This window comes from Eupeodes corollae, chromosome 2, assembly GCF_945859685.1.
Source record: "Eupeodes corollae chromosome 2, idEupCoro1.1, whole genome shotgun sequence".
In the NCBI taxonomy this organism is placed as follows: domain Eukaryota; kingdom Metazoa; phylum Arthropoda; class Insecta; order Diptera; family Syrphidae; genus Eupeodes; species Eupeodes corollae.
Window position 1 is genome coordinate 11,491,845 of NC_079148.1, and position 19,297 is coordinate 11,511,141.

Sequence of the window (19,297 nt, forward strand, 5' to 3'; positions counted from 1 at the left end):
GGAACTACAGAAACAAAAAAAAAAAAACAGTTTTTTGAGAATTACTTCAGATTATTTATGTAGATCCTTAGTTTTTAAATATCAGAAATGATATGCAAAAGTATTTTGAAAAGTATTTGTTTTCTTTTACACACTGTTTTTAATAACTGTCCAAAGAACAGCATTTATTCTGCATTCTGGAATTTTATACAATAGACCAAGCAAAACACGACCAATTTACTTTAGGACCACTGCAACTGCTGGAACTTCACAATAACTTGAATTTTAAAATGTTAGGGTTTTTGCTAAACAAAAGAAATATACATAAGTTCTAATAAGAAATTTAAACAAGGAACGAAGACTATTAAAAAGAAGGTCTTAAACTGCACAACATAAAGACCCCTCCACTGATCAACCAATGAAGATTAAATAGTATAGTCAACAGAAATGTCTCAAAAATATTTAACTAGGCGTTGCAATTCTCTTTATTCACCCCAAACTTGAGACAATAAAACGTAGCACGAACCAAATCCAAGCTTGAGTTTGCCATTGATCTGTTTTCAATTCACAGTGACTTTCGATTTTCGATTACATCAAAGGAAACATTTTCCAAGCTATTAGTATCAGGATTACCGGGGCCAGAGCCGGATTTAGGGGAGGGCAACTAAATGAAAACCCAGGGGCCTCTACAAACGAGGGGCCCCCACAATAGAGGCTTGAAAAATTTAAATTCCAACTTATAAACAATAGTAAACATCTTTTCCTTTGATATATTTTTTTTGCTCTTTTACTCTTTGCTTTTGCTCTTTTTTAAAGCCTACAGTACTTTGTGCATACATGATTATTTAATTATATTAATCTTAAATAACAGAACTCTTGGAAAAATTAATTATTATTGACTAATTTGTGATTTGTCCATCGGCTGTTCAAGTCTTTGATTTTGTGGGAGAAGAAAAGCGGCCGCATTTTAGTCTTGAAAAGGCTCAGCTACACTTGCTGGTCTTGTCGAGCTAAAGCTACGAAAGCCTTAGTCAACGGCTATTCGGAAATCAAAGAAGCTCTAAAGAGCATATCTTCCAATAAAGAGCAAAAACACATCTTTAGTAATGAAGCAACGCAACTTCTTCAGAAGATGAGAGGTCTCGAAACTGCTTTGTGTGCAACATTTTGGAATGATATTTTGGAGCGATTCAACGCTACAAACAGAATGTTGCAACACCCGTGGAATCGTGGAATCCAAACGAAATGATTTTGATAAATACAATGAAGCAGCCAAAAAATATCCCATACTGATGAATATGTACAATCGCGCATCCGCACTAGAACGAGAAATGTGAGGCTGAATCCGCTCGATAACAAGAAAGTGATTGACTATCCGTTTCTCTTACTGAAAGATTGCATGCCCATGAAGCTGTACAGTGTATGTTCGAGATTTGTATTCCAGAATCACATCGAGAAGAACGATGCTGAAAATTCGCACGCAGCAGCAGAGGTATTGGTGAAAGTGTATCCGGATGATTTAGAGCCTAGTCTTGGTAATAAGTTACTTCAATTTGTGTCTTTGATTGACTCATACAGAAAGGAAGGAAGGGCTATGGAACAGATCAATCACCGGAACAATTTTACTACCAAATTCTCGAAAATCAAAATTTTAGAGCTACATTTGAAATCCTAATTGCTTAGAGAATGTATTTGGTTTTGATGGTAACAAATTGCACTAAGTAGTGCTATAATAATTAAAAAATAGATTTTGAACCACGATGGGACGAAACCGCCCATCGAAGCTTTCGCTCCTGAACATTGAAAGCGATTTACTCCGAGAACTGGATTTCAACGAAATCATCAACGATTTTCCGGCGAAAAATGTTCAATAGGTTATACTAATAGAATCTACTTGCTTTCACAATAAATTATTAATTGAAAAACTCGTGTGAAAAAAAATGGTTTAGTTTATTTTGAAGTTTGTTTTGAAAATAATTTGGGGCGAGGGGGCCTCCGCTTCTTTACTGCCCCGAGGCCTCTGGGCATCTAAATCCGGCCCTGACAGGGGTGGCTCTCAATTTGATGATTCCAAAACCTTTTTTCCCCTCCTCGTTTATTCTGTAGTCTACTTGATCTGAGTGTACGATGGAACGGGCTTAAGTCGACTGACTATTCTCTAGTTTTCTGCTAGGCACAGGGAAAGTAATCCTAACCGATATGATTATTTTTATATTTGTCAATATGGGTCTGATGCATTGAAACTTTGAATTTATATAAAAAATTAGCCATGAGAGCTACAAAAGTAATTTCGCGTAGAGCTCTTGATGTCAAAAACCCAAAACCCACCATTACTCGAAAATAGAAAATCTAAAATTTTACATTTTGAACATTCTGTTGGTATCGAGTTTTTGAATAAGAGCGCTACAAATTTGTTTTTAAATTAAAAAAAAACGGTTTTGGATACCACTTATTTCTGTGAAAGTACGTTTGATGCTATTATGTATGGAACTCAAAAAACGATGAAAGTCCAAGATTTTTCGCAAAATTCACCAGAACGACGTTGCAGAGATGCCCAGCGCTTAAGAACGACGTGTGAGAGAAAAATTTGGAATTTCTGCAACTTAAACCTCAGTGGCAGCATTAATCTCGATACTACAGGTACTTCTTTGTCTCACTGGCACGGGAACATTTTGTGGATTCAAGTTTTTCTACTAGATGATCAATAATTGTTCATCTGCAAAAACGATTAAGACGACCACAAAATGGACGTAGCGCTCTTAACATTGAAGCCTGACTCCGAATTTCGGTACTAAATTTCAATAATTTCGACTATATCGTTTGCTTTTCATCATGAGATGGCAAACCTTATTGAAGAGAATTGTCAAAAGGGTGGCAAGAAATATAGCGCCGTTTGCTGTACCTGTCAATTTACTTTTGTAGCGTCCCTGTTGAAAAACTCTGTATGAGGCTATCTTAATTTATGAAATAGTTTTTATTCATTCAAAGTCATGATGGTGTTTTAAATCATTTTCATCAATATTTAGTTGAAAAATGTATATTATTTATACAAATCTTTCAAAAACCATTTATGCTTAAATGGTTTTAAAAAAGGTAATCTGCTGTCTAAAAATTCGAGCTTTTGAAATATATTCAAATATATACACGTATTGTTGGAAACGAGTACTTTTAAAATTTCATCAAATAATTTAAATTAAAATTTGATTAAAAAAAACAGCATTAAAAATTAACGCCACAGAAAATTTTTCAAAAATATGAAAGTATTAATTTCAAAACTTCATAAAGTGTCAAGTAAATCGTCATAACTACTAAGATTTTCTAGAAAGTATAAGGGGTACTAAAATTATTTAAATTTAATCTAGAAAAGAAAGATTCGAATTTTTTAAAACCATTATACAATTTTTTGTTAAGAGATATTTTGAGTTTTAACTTATCTTTGTTTTGGTTGTTTTTAGCATTTTTACTTACTCTAAAATTCAAACATACAAAAAACTTGTTTAGGTATAAAATAGGGGTTTTACTATAATTTAATTTTTTTAAATTTACTTCTTGAGTCTACTTTTAAAAATTAAAAAATTTTGCAGATCATTCGAGATATAGAATAACGGTTTGTGCAAAAATTTAATTTTTGAAAACACGAACTTTAAAAAAACTCATTCCTTAAAATACTCTCCAGCATCAGAAATGCACTTTGGAAACCTTAAATTAGGATTTTAAAAAATAGCCTCAGGAGTTAACGGATTTGGATTTAAAAAGATTGAACTTATATTTTCTTATGTTCGTTTGCTAACTTTAGTGCTACTTTAGCAGAAAATTCAAATTCTATACTTTCTTCAAACTTAATAAGCATTTAAGTAAATACAATTTCTGAGACTATTTTTTTTATTTGTTTTTTAGTTTGAGGAAGCAGCAACAGCATTGTACAATACCAAGTCCGTATGTTTTAGAGTGCGAGGACTAAGGATTTATTTCCAATGCGGTTCTCATATATACTTTTTTTTGTCTATCTCCTTCGGATCTAATACCTATTATAGGGGATGTTTTGTTTTATGGGAAATCAATTGTAATGGGGAGAGAAGACTGGACTGCCTCTGAATCTTCCATACTGCTCCGGCTAGTGAGGTGATGAAATAGGATTATAGCATAAGCCTGCAAACATTTGGCAAGAATTTTTATAAGAGATATTTTTTTGTTTTCTATGTGGAGGGGGTGGGAAGTTTGGTAGGTAGGTAACATATGTACCACATATTCAACCATACAAATATTTGTATATATGGTAATGTCCTGGCACTGTTCGTTGTAGTCGGCCTTGTTTTTTGGCTTGCTGAATTGTTTTGATTGATTTTTAGTGATGATAGATTACAAATAAAGTTCAAGCAAGCTTTCATACTCATATCGAAAAAAAACTAAATTCAAATGCATCAAAAACGAAGTCGATGAGGTTTAGAGTCCTTATAAATTCTTTTTCTGCTTGTTATCCTTATGTGTTTGAAATTTATGACGCCACACTTCGTAAGCAGACATTTTCTTAAAATAGGTTCAAAATGAAGAAAAAAAAACTGAAATAAAAGTTTAAATTGATTTGAGAGAAGTTCAATCGAATATTTCACACACATCGTTGGTTAGTTGATCAAAAGTACGATGCAATTTCTTGGAATGCATGTTATTGATGTTTTTTTGAAAGGAGGCTTAGAAAATAAAAATAAGAAAAACGATATGGTTTGCAGGATAATTAATTCCTTTGGAGTTTGTGGTCATAATGGCTTTTTAAAGGACTTAACGGAAAAAAGGATATTGTTGTGTCCATAATGTTACCATTCTGGGCACATTTTCGCAGATCTCTTGGTAGTCATTATGGTTTCTTTTTAATTGAATTATATTTGTCTCACCTTCCAGGACATCCTAAAGCACTAATTGCATATAATCTCTTATTTAGAACTAAAGCCTATTATATTTAATCTATCTCATAAAAACAAATGTATTAAATTAAATTTCTTCCTAAATTTCCATTTTAATTTCCTTTTTAAATTCAAAATTGTCACAAAACATTACAAAAAATAAGGTCCTTAAAATTGAAGAGAAACATAAACAAAAAAAAAGAAATAAAACAATGCAAATATCTCTTATCCTGTCAACCAACAAAACCATTTAAAATGAAGTATTATGTTGTAGATTGTAGCACTGTATGGGGACAACATATCATTTTTATGTTTTTGTTTTTTTTTTCTTTGGACCAAAACATCTTTAACCATCCTCATGCATGTTTACATTAATTCTTATTTATTTTTCGCATTATAAACCTCAATTATGTTTTATGTACATAGGTAAAGGTAAGAGATATTCATTTGTGTTAAGTGGAATCCTTGAATGTCCTTTTGGAAGGTACTAATTTAAATGTTATTTTTATTGTCATAAGAAGGAACTTTACCATGAAGATTATCCTTAAATTTTGAAGCAAAAACATCAATCAAATTCTTGACTTTAACTTATTAAACTAGGACTAAGAAAGTAAGTCGAAGTTAACTCTTTAAGAAAACTTTCCCGAAACCATGACATGAATTTGTAGATTTTTAAATTTGCATTTTTATTCAAAGAAACAGAATAGTTCATTGCATTCAAATTGTAACACTTTTTGTTTCTAAGAATAAAATTATTGTTTTTCTTCTAAAAGTTGTGGGGAATCGAGTTTACATCACACTTTTGCTTCATTGTGAAGTTAGCAAGTCAGAAACTTGAATTTTTAACAATCAGACACGCTATGATAATTTGCATTTTGTTTTTTGAATTTTACATAGGATTGCAAAACTCCTTTGAAAACTGTGAAGTTCTTGCAGTTGACAAAATGAATGAAGGAAAAGGAACTGCTTAATTCACTGAAAATGGAACTTAAAGATAAAGTTGATGTCTGAAAAAAAGGATTTTTCTTAAGGACAATTTATGCATACTCCACATTTTTTCTACAGACGAAATAAGTAAATAATAATCGGGACCAATACAAAAATGTGTCAATAACTATTCTTAAAAGTTACCTTGATTTCGAGAGAGGAGTAACAAAATTTATGAAAATTTAGGAAAGACAAGGTTAAAGCTCAAAATTATTAATTTATGAAATCAAAACAATAATAAGTTAATAATGTCAGGGAAAGTGATTATGCTTCCACAAAAAAAAACCTTCCAAATAGATAGGTTCATGAAAGTTGGTTAACTGTTTGATTATTACTTATTCATAATAACTAAAGAACCAAAAGAATGTTTAGGGATGTTGACTGTTGAATGAAAGGGTGCAATTTAGAAAAATTTATTTACGTTTTCAGGTGTCAGAAAAACATATACAACAATTTTCTTTAGGGCAATTTATCATCTTAATTTTGATTCCATTGAATCATTTTTAAAAGCATATGTGTAGAAATATCTTCTAAACAAAAAAATGTTATAAATGATACCGGAAGAAGGAAAATTGTACCATGTAGAAAACTATTATTTAATTTTTTTAGGTAGACCCCCCCCCCCAAAAAAGTCTATTTTTAAAATAAATATATTGAAATTTACTTGCTAGTAGTAAAACCTATGCTAATTTTATAAGTGGGAAAGTCAGTTCGTTTTTTTGTTTGCTTGTTTGTTTGTTTGTTTGTTTGTTTGTCCGTCTCTAACATCGCGACGGAGCAATGATATTACATGATTTTTTTTGAGGAGGTAGCTACGAGGCTGGAGAGTGTTTTAAGCTATTTTAACCGTAAAATATTTAATTTCCAGCTTATATTGAATGTTATCTTTTTAGCTGCTTCTGGATTTACCATGGTTAGGACACACAACTTAGGACAGAGCACATTATACCCAGTAGAGGTATAATGCTTACGCGAAATTTAGATGCCCATCGATTTTGTTACAGTACGCAATTTTGTGTAACACAACCTGTGCTTAACATTATTAGCGCTTACATTTTAACCGTCGGCAGCGTTGGAAGGGATGTGATTATTCCTCGGATTCCAAGTATTTTTACAGATTTACAAATCCAACTTAAAAGGCTTCAATTCCCCATGAAAATTAGTTTAGCTATGATAATAAATAAGGCGGAAAGACAAACACTAAAAGTAGCGGACCGAACCTAGAAAAGCAGTGCTTAATATCACTTTCACAATAGACAGCGTTGCTTATAGTTCGTTTTAGTTTCTCTTGTTTGTAAAAACAATAGTTTCGCTTTTATAACTTACTCACGAAAGGCCGTACTGACACTGCTGAGAATTGGTGGAGAGATTGCTTAGAACCAGGGAACCGATAAAGGATACTTTTCATCACGTTCCAAAGTAGTATTTCATTAGAGTTTAAAGAACTTCAATTTACGATCTGTCTTGCATTCATCATGACCATTAACAAGTGACAAGGTTGATCCTTTAAAGTTTGTTGTTTGAATCTGAAAAATCCACGTTCAAGAGTCAAAAGACTATTATGCGTTGTTTATTTTTATGGATCACTAAAGAGAACAACTAGTGTCGAATTAGATTTTTTTAGGCACAAGTGTAAACGATTTCTTTTTTACAGAATGGCACGAAAATACTTTGGGATAGTGATAGGGATATCGTAAATTAATTAAGAAATTAGAAAATGGGTATTTGTCAGAGGATGATGATGATGTTGGTGAAGATGATCTCGTAGGGTTGTTGCCTCGTTCGCAACTGGAAGCGCTCCCCGAAGATGCAGTTGGAAGTGAAAAAATATAAAAATTACTGAATATTGAAAAAAATATTTTCTGTGAAATAAAATAAGTTTGAAGCCAATATGTTTAATTTTTGAAAAGCTATTTGAGTCGAAAGTAAAATTTTACCAAGTTTTAGTATTGTTTTTTTTTAGAGTTTTATTTTTTGTAAAAAAATTTACTGAATGTTGACAACAATATTTTTTGAAAGATTAAATTAAAATAAAGCCAATATCTCAAAGTTTAAAAAAGATATTTGAATCGAAAATCAATTTTTACCAACTTTTATTCATTTTTTTTAGGTTTTTTATTTTTTGTAAAAAAAACTGTCAATTCGTTTTTTCTCAAAATTGTATGAGATGTCAAAAACATTATTCTTCGTTGCACAAAAATGTTTGAAGATGAAATCATATTTTAGTCGTAAAATTTTGGAGGCGACAAATTTTTTTTTTCAGTTTTTTTTGATTATTAAAAAAAACCGTTAAATGGATTTTTTTCAAAAAATATACTTCTTTGATATGACGTTACAATATATTATATAAAATTTAATTCAAGTCTCTAGCGTTTTTGGTTCGTGAGATATTTAGGGTTAACCAAAATGTTCACCTTTTTTCAAACTGCTATGGTAAAAAAAAAATTTTCTTGAGAGCCCTTTCTGCATCTTTCTGCCTTATTATCTGTATAACAAAATTTATTTGAAGTCGATATCTCTTCTGGTTCTTGAGCTATGGAGGACGAAAAAACGTCGCGAACGTACGGACATACGGACTTACAAACATCTTTCAAAAAATCTTTTATTTCGACTCTAGGGACCTTGAAACGTCGAGAAATGTCAAAATTTTCAATTTGACAAATCGGACCCATTACAATAACTTCCTGTGGGAAGTTAAAATCGCTTGTGTATGTTTTTTTTTTATTTTCTTACGTCTGAATTTATCGCTAAAATAGCTACATAAACAATTAGGTTTTCGGTTCAGAAGTAACCTTATCGTCCTAATTGCGTGACAGTTTGTAAATTGAGCAAGTACATGTTGATTTTGATTTTCATATCAGTCTATAAATATCCAAGAGTTCGTTCATATTGGAGTAATAATCATGGATTTCAGGGCATAAAAGAAACTATGATGGTGAATCGATTTGTAAAAAAGACAGATTCTGCATTTCGACGACAACGACAAATACAGGCCTGTAAACGACTTCAATCATGACATGCTTCATAGGCTTCGTTCAGTGATAGACCACCTCAACAAAAGGAATGCTAGCAAATGTGTGCAACAAAAATGGGTCAATTCATGAAACAATATTTGCCCTTGAAACCCCATAAATGGGGATTTAACCTGTGTATCCCTGACGGATATGCCTATTACTTTATCATCTATTCCGGAAAAGACAATGTTCCATGTTGAAAAATGACATAAACGTTAGAGCGGTTGAAAATTTTGTGATAAAACCTTCTCGGGCAATAGAAAGAAGAGTATATATATTTATTAACTGGCATGGAGCTGTGGACATTAGCTTCATGCTTGTTATGTACATGACCAAGGAAGGAATCTTATGTCTGGGGACTTTGCAAAGAACCCAGCTCGGAAAAAAATTTAAAGCACCCGAAGAAGCAAAAAGTTATGGCTAAATGCGTGTCAAGAGGATCGTACGAAGAATACGTCACAAGTTACGAAGGTATCGAGATGCCTACCTTGAGCTGGAAGGCCAACAAACAAGTGACTTCTTTGTCAACGCATGTTGGTGCAGATAATTTTTAAAGTACAGAAAGTTTCAACAAAACTGAAAAGAGAGGAAAAAATATATCATGCCCAAAAATCGTCAAAGAATACAACGCTTATATGGGAAGGGTGGATTTAATGGATTCGTACTTGGGACGTTACCGTATCCGCACGAAAATTTGAAAATTGTGCTTAGGACTTTTCCACCACCTCCTGGACCTAACTGTGATAAACTCATGGATGGTATTAAAGCAAATTTTGTCCAAGCAAGAAAGAACCAAAAGAAATTTTAAATCTTGTCGATTTTAGAAGCGAACTTACTGATGCGCTTAGAAAAATATAAGGCAAACAATCAGGTCAGCCCAGCAGCAGCAGTAGTTTTTCGGAGGAACCAGCCCCAAAGCTAAAGAATGTGTTGCAGGTTTTTCCATCAATAGATGTGATATACATGATGGAACTGATCACAAACAAACACGACAGAGCAACCGCATGCGATGTATGATGCCAGGATGTAAGCTTTTGAGAAGCATTATGTGAAGGTTTACTTATGTTCCAAAAACAAGTTTGTTTGTAAATCGTCATTTTACATGCAAGATTTTTCAAAAATTTTTTCCTCATAAATTATAAAAATATTCACTTCCAAAATGTTTGTTTTCTTTTAAAATAAAAAAAAATGCATTTAAGGGTTAAATAACTTGAGAACGAAGAAACATACTGACTTCAAAGTTGTTTCACCCCATACAAAAACTATGTTTGATATTTTGAAAAACCGAAGTCCTTCCCAAATAAATTCTTAAATTTTTGATTGCATACTTTTTATTTTTTTTTTAATAAAAAAAAATATATTTTTCAAAAATATTTTATTAGGAATGGAAACTTAATTTTTAAAAACTTTCAATCGAATCCTTTAAAACAAAATTCAAGGTACCAAAAATGTCTTTATGTTGTGGAATCTATTTGAAGTTAAAACAATTGTGTGTTCTTATTTTTGTTTAGATTTTTTTATATTATGGCAGTTGAATAAAAGTCGAGAGCATTACTTATTCGTGAGACATTTAGATGGTTCTTGAGATACAAAGAGCGAAAAAATGTCTAACGTACGAGTTCTAAGAACTTAAAAGTTAAAAAATTAAAACAAATCTATTGGACAAAGTTAAACGATTTCAATAACTTCTATGTTAACAAAATTTGGAGCGAGAAATTGTGAAATAAATGCAAATATATTATTCATCAATTCTAAGGGAATTAATAAAATAATAGTAAAGCGATTTAGTAGTACGCTAAGAATATCAATGCTCAGCGGAAAGGCTTAAATTTTATAGTAAATATTAAAGGTCAATACTTCGTAAAAAATAAAACATCAATTTTTCTCAAATTTAAAATAACCTTTCTAATTAAACAATTTTAAATTAACACTTTCTTGCCTTAAATAAAAATGACTCCTTTATTAGCAGACATTCTAAAAAAAGGACATACAATTTGTTAGGTGACTCACACAGCGCACCTTTACTATCACTGCCACCTCCTCCGTGGCTCAATATCCTTCCAGACATAAATTTAAAAAAAAAGAATAAAACCAACACCGAAATTCCTGAAATTAAAATTCCCATAAATTCTCCTTGTGCACAATATAAATCAGCCCCAACGAGACTCCTCTCTTCCTTTTCCTTTTGTGTTGGTTGGATAAGCCGAAGCCCGTCATCGTCATTTATTTTTATTCTTGCAAAAGATGTTAAAGCACCAAAAATATGTTGCTAGGTATGTACCTTACCTACAGTTACAATTGTAGATAGGTAAAGTAAAATGTAGATAGGATGGTTGTCAGAAGTTAGATAGGTTTGTCATTTTTAGACTTACCTTGTGTCCTTAGCATAAGAATAAGAAAGGAGAATCCAAGTATTTGCAGAAATTCCATATTTGTTCCTCTGGTTTTCTGTTTTTCCTTTGTCGTTTCTCTTCTGGTAGCCGTTATCTTTCCAAATTGTATTTACTCTTTATAAAACTATACCGTAGTTGTTGTTGAGATGTCCTTTTTCCTTTTAACGTGACATTGCATTTGATTTCGAACACAAATCAGCGCCAGTGATGTTCGATATTCCACAGAGAAGTTTCGATTGCAAAACAGCTGTCAAACACAATAACAAAGATTATGCATCACAGAAGTATCCTTTTTTCTTTTTTCTTTGTTTTGTGTTTTGTAGATTTTTTATTTTTATTTATTATTATTTTGTTACTTTTTTGTTCTTTGAAAAAATTTCATTTCATATTTTTATTTTTGTATTGTTTATCTTTTGTCAGGTTTTTGTATAAATGGTGGTTTACCCCAAATCGATTAAAATGATCTGCAACTCCAAACAAAGTCTTTATGCGGGCGGATATCTAAAATGAAAATTGAAAATGATAAAATTAAATGAAATAAACCAGTAAAATCGATAGATAAACAAAATATGATATTTAATTGAATTAATGTGACATTTGATAAACAAAAACAACATAACAACATGGGATACGAATTTATATCGATTTAAATTTCTTGAACACTGAAAATCAAATAATTTTACTTCTTTCCAAAATATAAACAAACACGTTTACATTTCAATTACATAAAAAAAGGTGTAACACATAATTTTAATGATCCCCTAGGAACCCAAAAAAGGTGTTCCAAAATATTAAAACCGGAAAAAGCATTAGAGTTCTAGGTTTTTAATTAATCATGAATTTCTAATACTAAAAACATCAAATGCTTATTTTCTAAAAATCAATTTTTCTAAATTTAAATGATCTTAATAATCATGTTTAAAAAAAATATGACCATGGAAAATATTTAAGCACTAGGTCTTGTCATGTAGCGTTTCGAAAAATTATAACTTTAAAGACAAATTTTCGAAAAATCGAGTTATTATGATTTGGGTTTAAAATTTAAGTAGTAGAAGTATTGCAAAATTATTCATGAACTTCTACTACTCAAAATTTTAAAAGTGTTTATTTTAACAGGTACTCCATTTTTCAGTTGAACCACAGATTTTTATACCATTGACGTGAAATTATAAATTTATGTGTCTTGGAAAATGTGTTAGCTTTTTAATAATGTTTTATTAACAATTATACCAGGCAACAATTCCACTTGTTAATCATGCGAATTATACGTATATTTTGTAATATCTTTCTTAAAGGATCCATTCCCGGTTCTTTCAAAAAGTCGAGTCCGCTTTTCAAAAATTGAAACCTAACTATGCAGTCACCTACCATACTTTACCAATGTACTTTTGAATCAACTTAATAACTTAATCGTTGCGTCCAAAGAAATCAAATTTTAAATGAAATTCTAGCTGCAGAACTTTCATATTTGGAAACTACTGAAAACTACTTAACTTTGGACCAAATTTTCAATGCCTTCGTACTTGAAGGCAATGAAAGAAAAGAAATTCTATTCCTTTTTCATTGATTCAAAAACTGTTTTGATAATATAAACAAAGATGCATTATTCCTCAAACTGACATTTTAAAGAATATCCATAAAATTGATTTCAATCTTAAAAACTCTCTATGGAAAAAAACATGGCTAAAGTATATGTAATGGAACTGGTCAGTGATTTTTTTCCTATTAATCAAGTTGTAAAACAGAAATCCATTCTTAGTGCTCTGTTATTTACCTTTTTTTTGAATGACCTCGACTCTGTTCTGCCGGGTAACGTAACTATCAAAAGGATATCAGTTAAAGTCTTACTTTTAGATGACAATATTGTTGTTCTTCCTGATAATTCCGTTTCCTTACAATGATAAATAGTTTCAAAATTTACTGTTCAAAATGAACTCACCTTGTGTACTTAAAAATTTAAAAATAGTAATTTCCCGAAACGGTAAGAGAGCTAAAGAAAAATGGTTCTTCAACAACGATGAAATTAAAATATCTAATAAATACAAGTATCTAGGAACAAATAAGACTTATAATTTTTCATGGACAAAGCTTCTTTCTCAGATACTCAATAAAATCTACCTGGTCAAACTTCCTCAAAAACACAAACATACAGCAACTTGCTGAATATAAAAAAATGAAGTTGCTTCAAAATCAGTGATGAACCACTATGAGCAGGCTTGGACTTATTTTAAACATACCGCAATTGAAAATTAAATAGGTTTTGAGTCAAGGGACGTATTTTTTTTCTTAGTAACTCGACAAATTACTCGCTCAATCTAGAAATAAGACTTCCAAGAACCTTCTTTTAAACACTCTTAATTTCATTTTAAAAATATATCCCAAGAATTATGATCCTTCCCGAGAACAGATTACAGAGAAAACTTTCAGATGCCATTGTTAGAAAGTGGGTTTAGAACTCTTTGATGAGGTCAGCATTGAGTTTAACTGATCAATAAAGTTTGATTGGAAAGCATTGCACATGGAAACCTTCACAAAATTTATAGAAAAACATTTTATGATACAAACCGATCGCTTCAACCACGATTTCGCGATGATTATTGTAGCTTGGAATGTGTTGAGGCCACAATTAATTTTGAGAATAGAAACTCTCGCTAGATGATTCGCATGTTATTAAAGTCCAGGTCCAGCATTATAAAGAGAGTTAATAGGGAAAATATGTTTCATGTAGACAATTTTTTTGGAAGTGAAAGCCTTCACCGTGATCTCAAAATTCTCAAAGGACAAAACTATATTCAACTTTGCCATTTCTTAAAATCAATCTATGATTTAGAAACTCAATCATAAATTAATTATATAAAAAGTATAAATCAATCCCGAAGTTTATAATGAAATTATAGCCACTAAAACCATGTCCTGAAAGGAAACTTAATAAGTTTTTGTCATTTAATTTATAACAATAAACTAAGTTAAAAATCATTTGAAACGAGAGGCAATAAGGCTGAGAGGAAGGAATTAGAATTTAGGATCGAGGGTAGGTTGGGATGAAGGGGAATTTAATTACCACCAGATAAATGTAGGACAGAACTAGGATGAGGGTATGAGAGTTGAGATAGAATGTCCACTACGAACGCGGGGCATTGCTCGCTATGCTCGGCCAAGCTCCCCGGATGAGGGAGAGATCTTAACTTCGTAGATGGACCTCACCTGAATTCGAATATCACCTCTGAATTTTTTTATCACATAAGATTTTTAAAATATTTTATATTCAAGTCAACCAAAAACGGAATTTTATGGCTTAGTTAGAACCCATCATAGATCAATAAATTGCATGATGACTTTGTAAGGTACAAACCTTCTAGATGCAGCCTACCTTAATCATTTTAGTACCTCACATTAATTTTGCTAATTTATCATCAGTTATGAGATGATCTATGGGCCTTGATTTGCACTCTCTGAAGTTCTTAGAAACCTTGAATATAATAAATTCGTTTTTAAATAATTTGTTTTAGAGTTTATTTTTAGTCTTTATTTCGAATCATGTGATCAAACTTTTAAGTAGCCATTTTCATCAATATTTTTAATGTATTTCAAAAGTTAAAAAAATACTTTTATACCATTTTATGATTTTTTGTTTAGAACCGTTTAGCATAAATACCTTATCATTATTTTAAGATTTATCTTTGGCAGGTGAAAAATTACATTTGAATATTGAATAATGTGGAGATTTGAAAAATCATCACCAAAGGGTTATTGAAAACAAAAATACTTCATGAATTAACATTACCTCAAAAAATCTAACATAAGATTTCTATTTTCGGATACAAAATAAATGTTTCTTAGAAACCCTTCGTGATAAATTGATTTTGAAGTTAGATTCGAGCTTAGCCATTGAAAACCTTTAAAAAATCAAAATTTGTTTACCATTGCTTTGTTGACCAAGTTTTATCTGACGATTTGTTAGGCAAGTTTTTCAATTTTCACTTTAGATTATCTAAATTTGTACAAAAATAAATAAATGAACACTTCAAAAAAACGCGTCGTGCACAGCCGATTTTTGAAAAATAAATTAAATATGCCTTCGTAAATTTAAATGCCACTTAACTTTTTAAAAAGCCTTATACATGTTTCGTTTCGAAATTGACACAGCGTTTTTTTTTAAATAATTGTACTATGTACGTACATTTTATTTTTCATAAAACTATTTTTGGTATGCAGGTATAAAGTGCTTATAAATACAAATTAAATAATTGAATTTTGTTAAAAATCTTGACCCGTTTGGGTATTTTTAATTATACAATTTTGTTGAGGAAAATATAAAATTTGGTTCATTATTTTCTCAGAAAATTAAAAATCATAATCACATTTCTATGGGAGGGAGCTACCCTTATGGAGCAAAGCAGACATTTATTTTTTATATTCAAATAAGCTGCTGTAATGTTGTGTTTGGTTAAAATCTCGAGTTCAAAGTATTGTATGAATGTAATACTTTCCGTTCAGTTCTATGTTTCGAAACTGAAAGATGTCACTACTATATTAAAATCGTGTTTCTAGTTTCTCGCTTTATTTTATTGTTTTTCCGAAATCCAATATATACGGTCTTAAAAATTTAAAATATTTTAAGTCAACTCGCACCACCTTCAATCCTGCATAAGCATAAATAAAGTTTTTAAAAAAATAAAGCAATTTTTACTCTCAACTTCCTTTTTTATTTCTTGATAAATTGACTCATCAAATTGCCAATTTGTATATATTTAAAACTTAAACCATAAAATAACATGCATCATAAATCTCTAAACACATTAAAATTCCACATACCCTCAAAATATTCTATCTAAATATTTTCGATCAAAACGAATTCAAGAAAATTAAAGTAAAATATAAAAAAAAACATCACTCATACGCCCCATTAAACCTTCAACAACCTGGGAAAATAACATTCTCAATTCTCAAATAATAATAATATACAAACTTTTCAAATTGTCAAATACTCATAGTCATATAAAGTCCTAGGAGCTATCATTTCAAAACCTATGAATCTCCAACTCAACATCCAACATCCCAAAGATAAAGAGAGAAAGGTAGAGGGATAGATCTGTAAATTAGTTGAAGTAGAATATTATATCCGTACCTATCCTAATGATTCTTGAGATAATAATTTCAAACTCAGTAAACAAAACTTTGTCCTTGCAGATTGTGAAATTAAAGGAGATGTCCCTTGTGTGTGTTCTATATGCAGCATCCCTATATTAATATTTTCATCAGACTATAAATATAATACTGTGGCTATAACTGTGACTGAATGTTGAAAGTTTTGTTGGTTTGCGTCTTCTTTTAAATTAAGGTGAAAAGGACGATTCGAAATTCAAATGAAAAACTACACTGAATATTAATTCAAAAAATGTTTTTACCTCACGGTAAGAGCTACGACTATCTTTTTGTATGCGGATTGTATTTTTGATTGCTGTTTTTCTTTTCAAAACATAAAACTAAAAAATGTCTTCTTTGGAATGGTGGATGAATAATAAAATGTTGTATGTTTTTGTGTGCATTTTGTGGTCGTCTTCAAAGAGATGTCAATATTTAATGACATAATTTGAAACTCTTAAAGGATATGAGGTGATTGAAATAATACAAAATTCAGTTTCTCAAAAATACGTTTAGATAGAGAATCACTTTAACCAACTTATGTATCATCAATTCTTTATCAATATATCTCTAAATATTCCACTAAGCTGTCTGAATTATTAAGTTCGTGCATTCGAATGCAAGTAATTTGGTGGTTAATAAGTAAACAGTTTTAATTATTAATGCTAATTCAAAATGTTAATTTCAACAAAGACAATGCAGTCGATTATTCAAGGGTTTTGTAGAGTTGTATAGTTAGCTGATGGGACAGTTTGGGGAAGAAGCATACATAATGCGTTGAAAGTGTGGTAATGTAAAAACAAGTAGGGTGTTTAAAAAATGCTTCAATGTTTGACATCAGAAACCGAAGAAATGTTCATCAGTCAAACATTAAGTTACAACTGAAAACAGCTTTTTAGCAGGAAAAGAAATCTCAATATTGAATAAACAACTTTTAAAAAAATATTTTTTACTTTTATTGGACAAAAAGTTTTCGGTTTCATTTAATAACTCGATTCTTTCTTCCTTGTTGCTTCTACCTATTAATAGCTTAATTTTGAATAAATATCTTAATAACTTTAGTTCTTCACAACATTTTTTTTGTTAAATTGATTGCCTGCAAAATTTGAACTTTTATTGGTAAAGTCACGTAGAAGAACAAAAGGCTGAGTTGTGACCCACTTTGTTAACTTGGGGGCAATTGGTGGCTTTTAAAAATATTATTTTTTGCAATAAGCCAAACTAATATTTGAAAAACTTCTAAAATTAAAAATGGACGACTAAGCAGTTTTTTTAATGTTTGTGATTTAACTTTTTTTGAAGAAAAGGTGTCAATTGTTTTTTTCTTTACTCTATAAAAAGTTAAAAACAATTTTTTGTATAAGTTTGAAGTCATTGGCTTTATTTTTTCTCAAAATATTGTAAGTTTTTATAAAACTACTAGCTGACCCGACAAATGTTGCTTTGTCACATAAATAATTTCTAGATAATATTTTGATAGAAACAAATATTTTATTGTAAGTGTGTAAAGATGTGGTATAAGTGGGAGAGGTATAGAGCACTGTAAATGGTGACAAAATTTTAAAATGACAAATCATATAACAATTTTTTTTTTTTATTTATTAAAAATTAATTCTTTAAAATTATATGCATATCGGTAATTTTGACAATACTGAGAAAAAAACAATATCAATATCTTGACGCAAAAGAGTATACAATATTTTGTGTGTTCCCATATTTCCCCAATTCTAACAAACTGGATGCTTTTTTCGCTCAAAAGCAAGCCACGTATAGTTTTCCGTGTAAAAAACATGAAGTGCTTAAATCTAAGCCTTAGATAGACATCGTTTGGCCTTGAGACTTATTGATAGTCATTGCAAATGCCAATCTGATTGGAAATTGAAGGCGTTTGAATTGAATTGGCTCATCTGTGGGTAAATAAGATTCGCGGTAATAATATTTTTTCAACTTGGAATTGGTATTCAGAAAACGAAGCAAAAAACGAAGCAAAATTACCGGAGATCCAAACTAAAGTTCAAAATTATGCGGTGGCATGCCTGGTAGATCTAGTAGTTCAAAAACTCAGTTGGATAATTCAAAGCTTCGGTAGCTTCACAAACTGTATCAATTGATTTGTATGACATCTTGAGATTTAATTCGTTGACATCCACATTGTTTGCTCTTTCTACCAGCCAGTCATTATTTTTATATTGTCTGTGTACATCGGGAAATATCTGGTCAATAAGTGAGAGCATCTTGTGAATCAATAATCTTGCAGAAATCAACCGGTAATTTTATGCATCCAGTTTCATTTGTAGTAACTTTTCCGTCGCCTATACCCAACATTGGTTTTGAGAATGTTTCAACGAATGGATCTTGAATCATATTTTGAACACACATATTTAATTTCAATTGTACTTTTTCAACATTATGGCATAGTGGCGATGATTTAAAGCAAGCGTTGATCTCATCAGCGTACGAGGAATCACTTGAAATAAGTAACACAGTGCCGGTACATAGTCTGACGTTGTTTATTATTTCTTTCAATGTCCTGTTCAACTCCTCAACGAATGTTTGTGTGCCATAGACATAGAGCATTCATCCCAGACGATAATTTTACACTGCTTCAGCACTGTGGCCATTCATGATTGTTTTTTTTATTGCACACCCCGTCTGGGCTATTTTGAATATTTAGTGACAGTTTAAATGCTGAATGAACTGTTCTGCCTCCATCCAATAAAGTTGCCGTAATCTCAGAAGATGCAACAGCCAATACGATACCATTATTTGAACGTATTTTAGCAAAAATTAGCGAAATAAGAAATGTTTTGCCAGTTTCACCTGTTGCATCCCAAAATAAGAATCCATCTTGTCCTGCCGAAACTGCGAGCATGATTTGGTC

General features: G+C 30.9%; 1 protein-coding gene across 1 annotated transcript in view; it reads right to left on the reverse strand.

Annotated features, from left to right (window-relative positions):
- The window catches only part of LOC129947749 (carbonic anhydrase-related protein 10), an 89,903-nt gene that overhangs the window by 54,002 nt on the left and 16,604 nt on the right, over positions 1-19,297 (reverse strand). The window contains exon 2 of the mRNA XM_056058430.1: positions 11,251-11,772. Coding sequence (XP_055914405.1) covers positions 11,251-11,308 — 58 coding nt within the window. The 5' untranslated portion in view covers positions 11,309-11,772. The remainder of the gene's footprint in view (positions 1-11,250; positions 11,773-19,297) is intronic.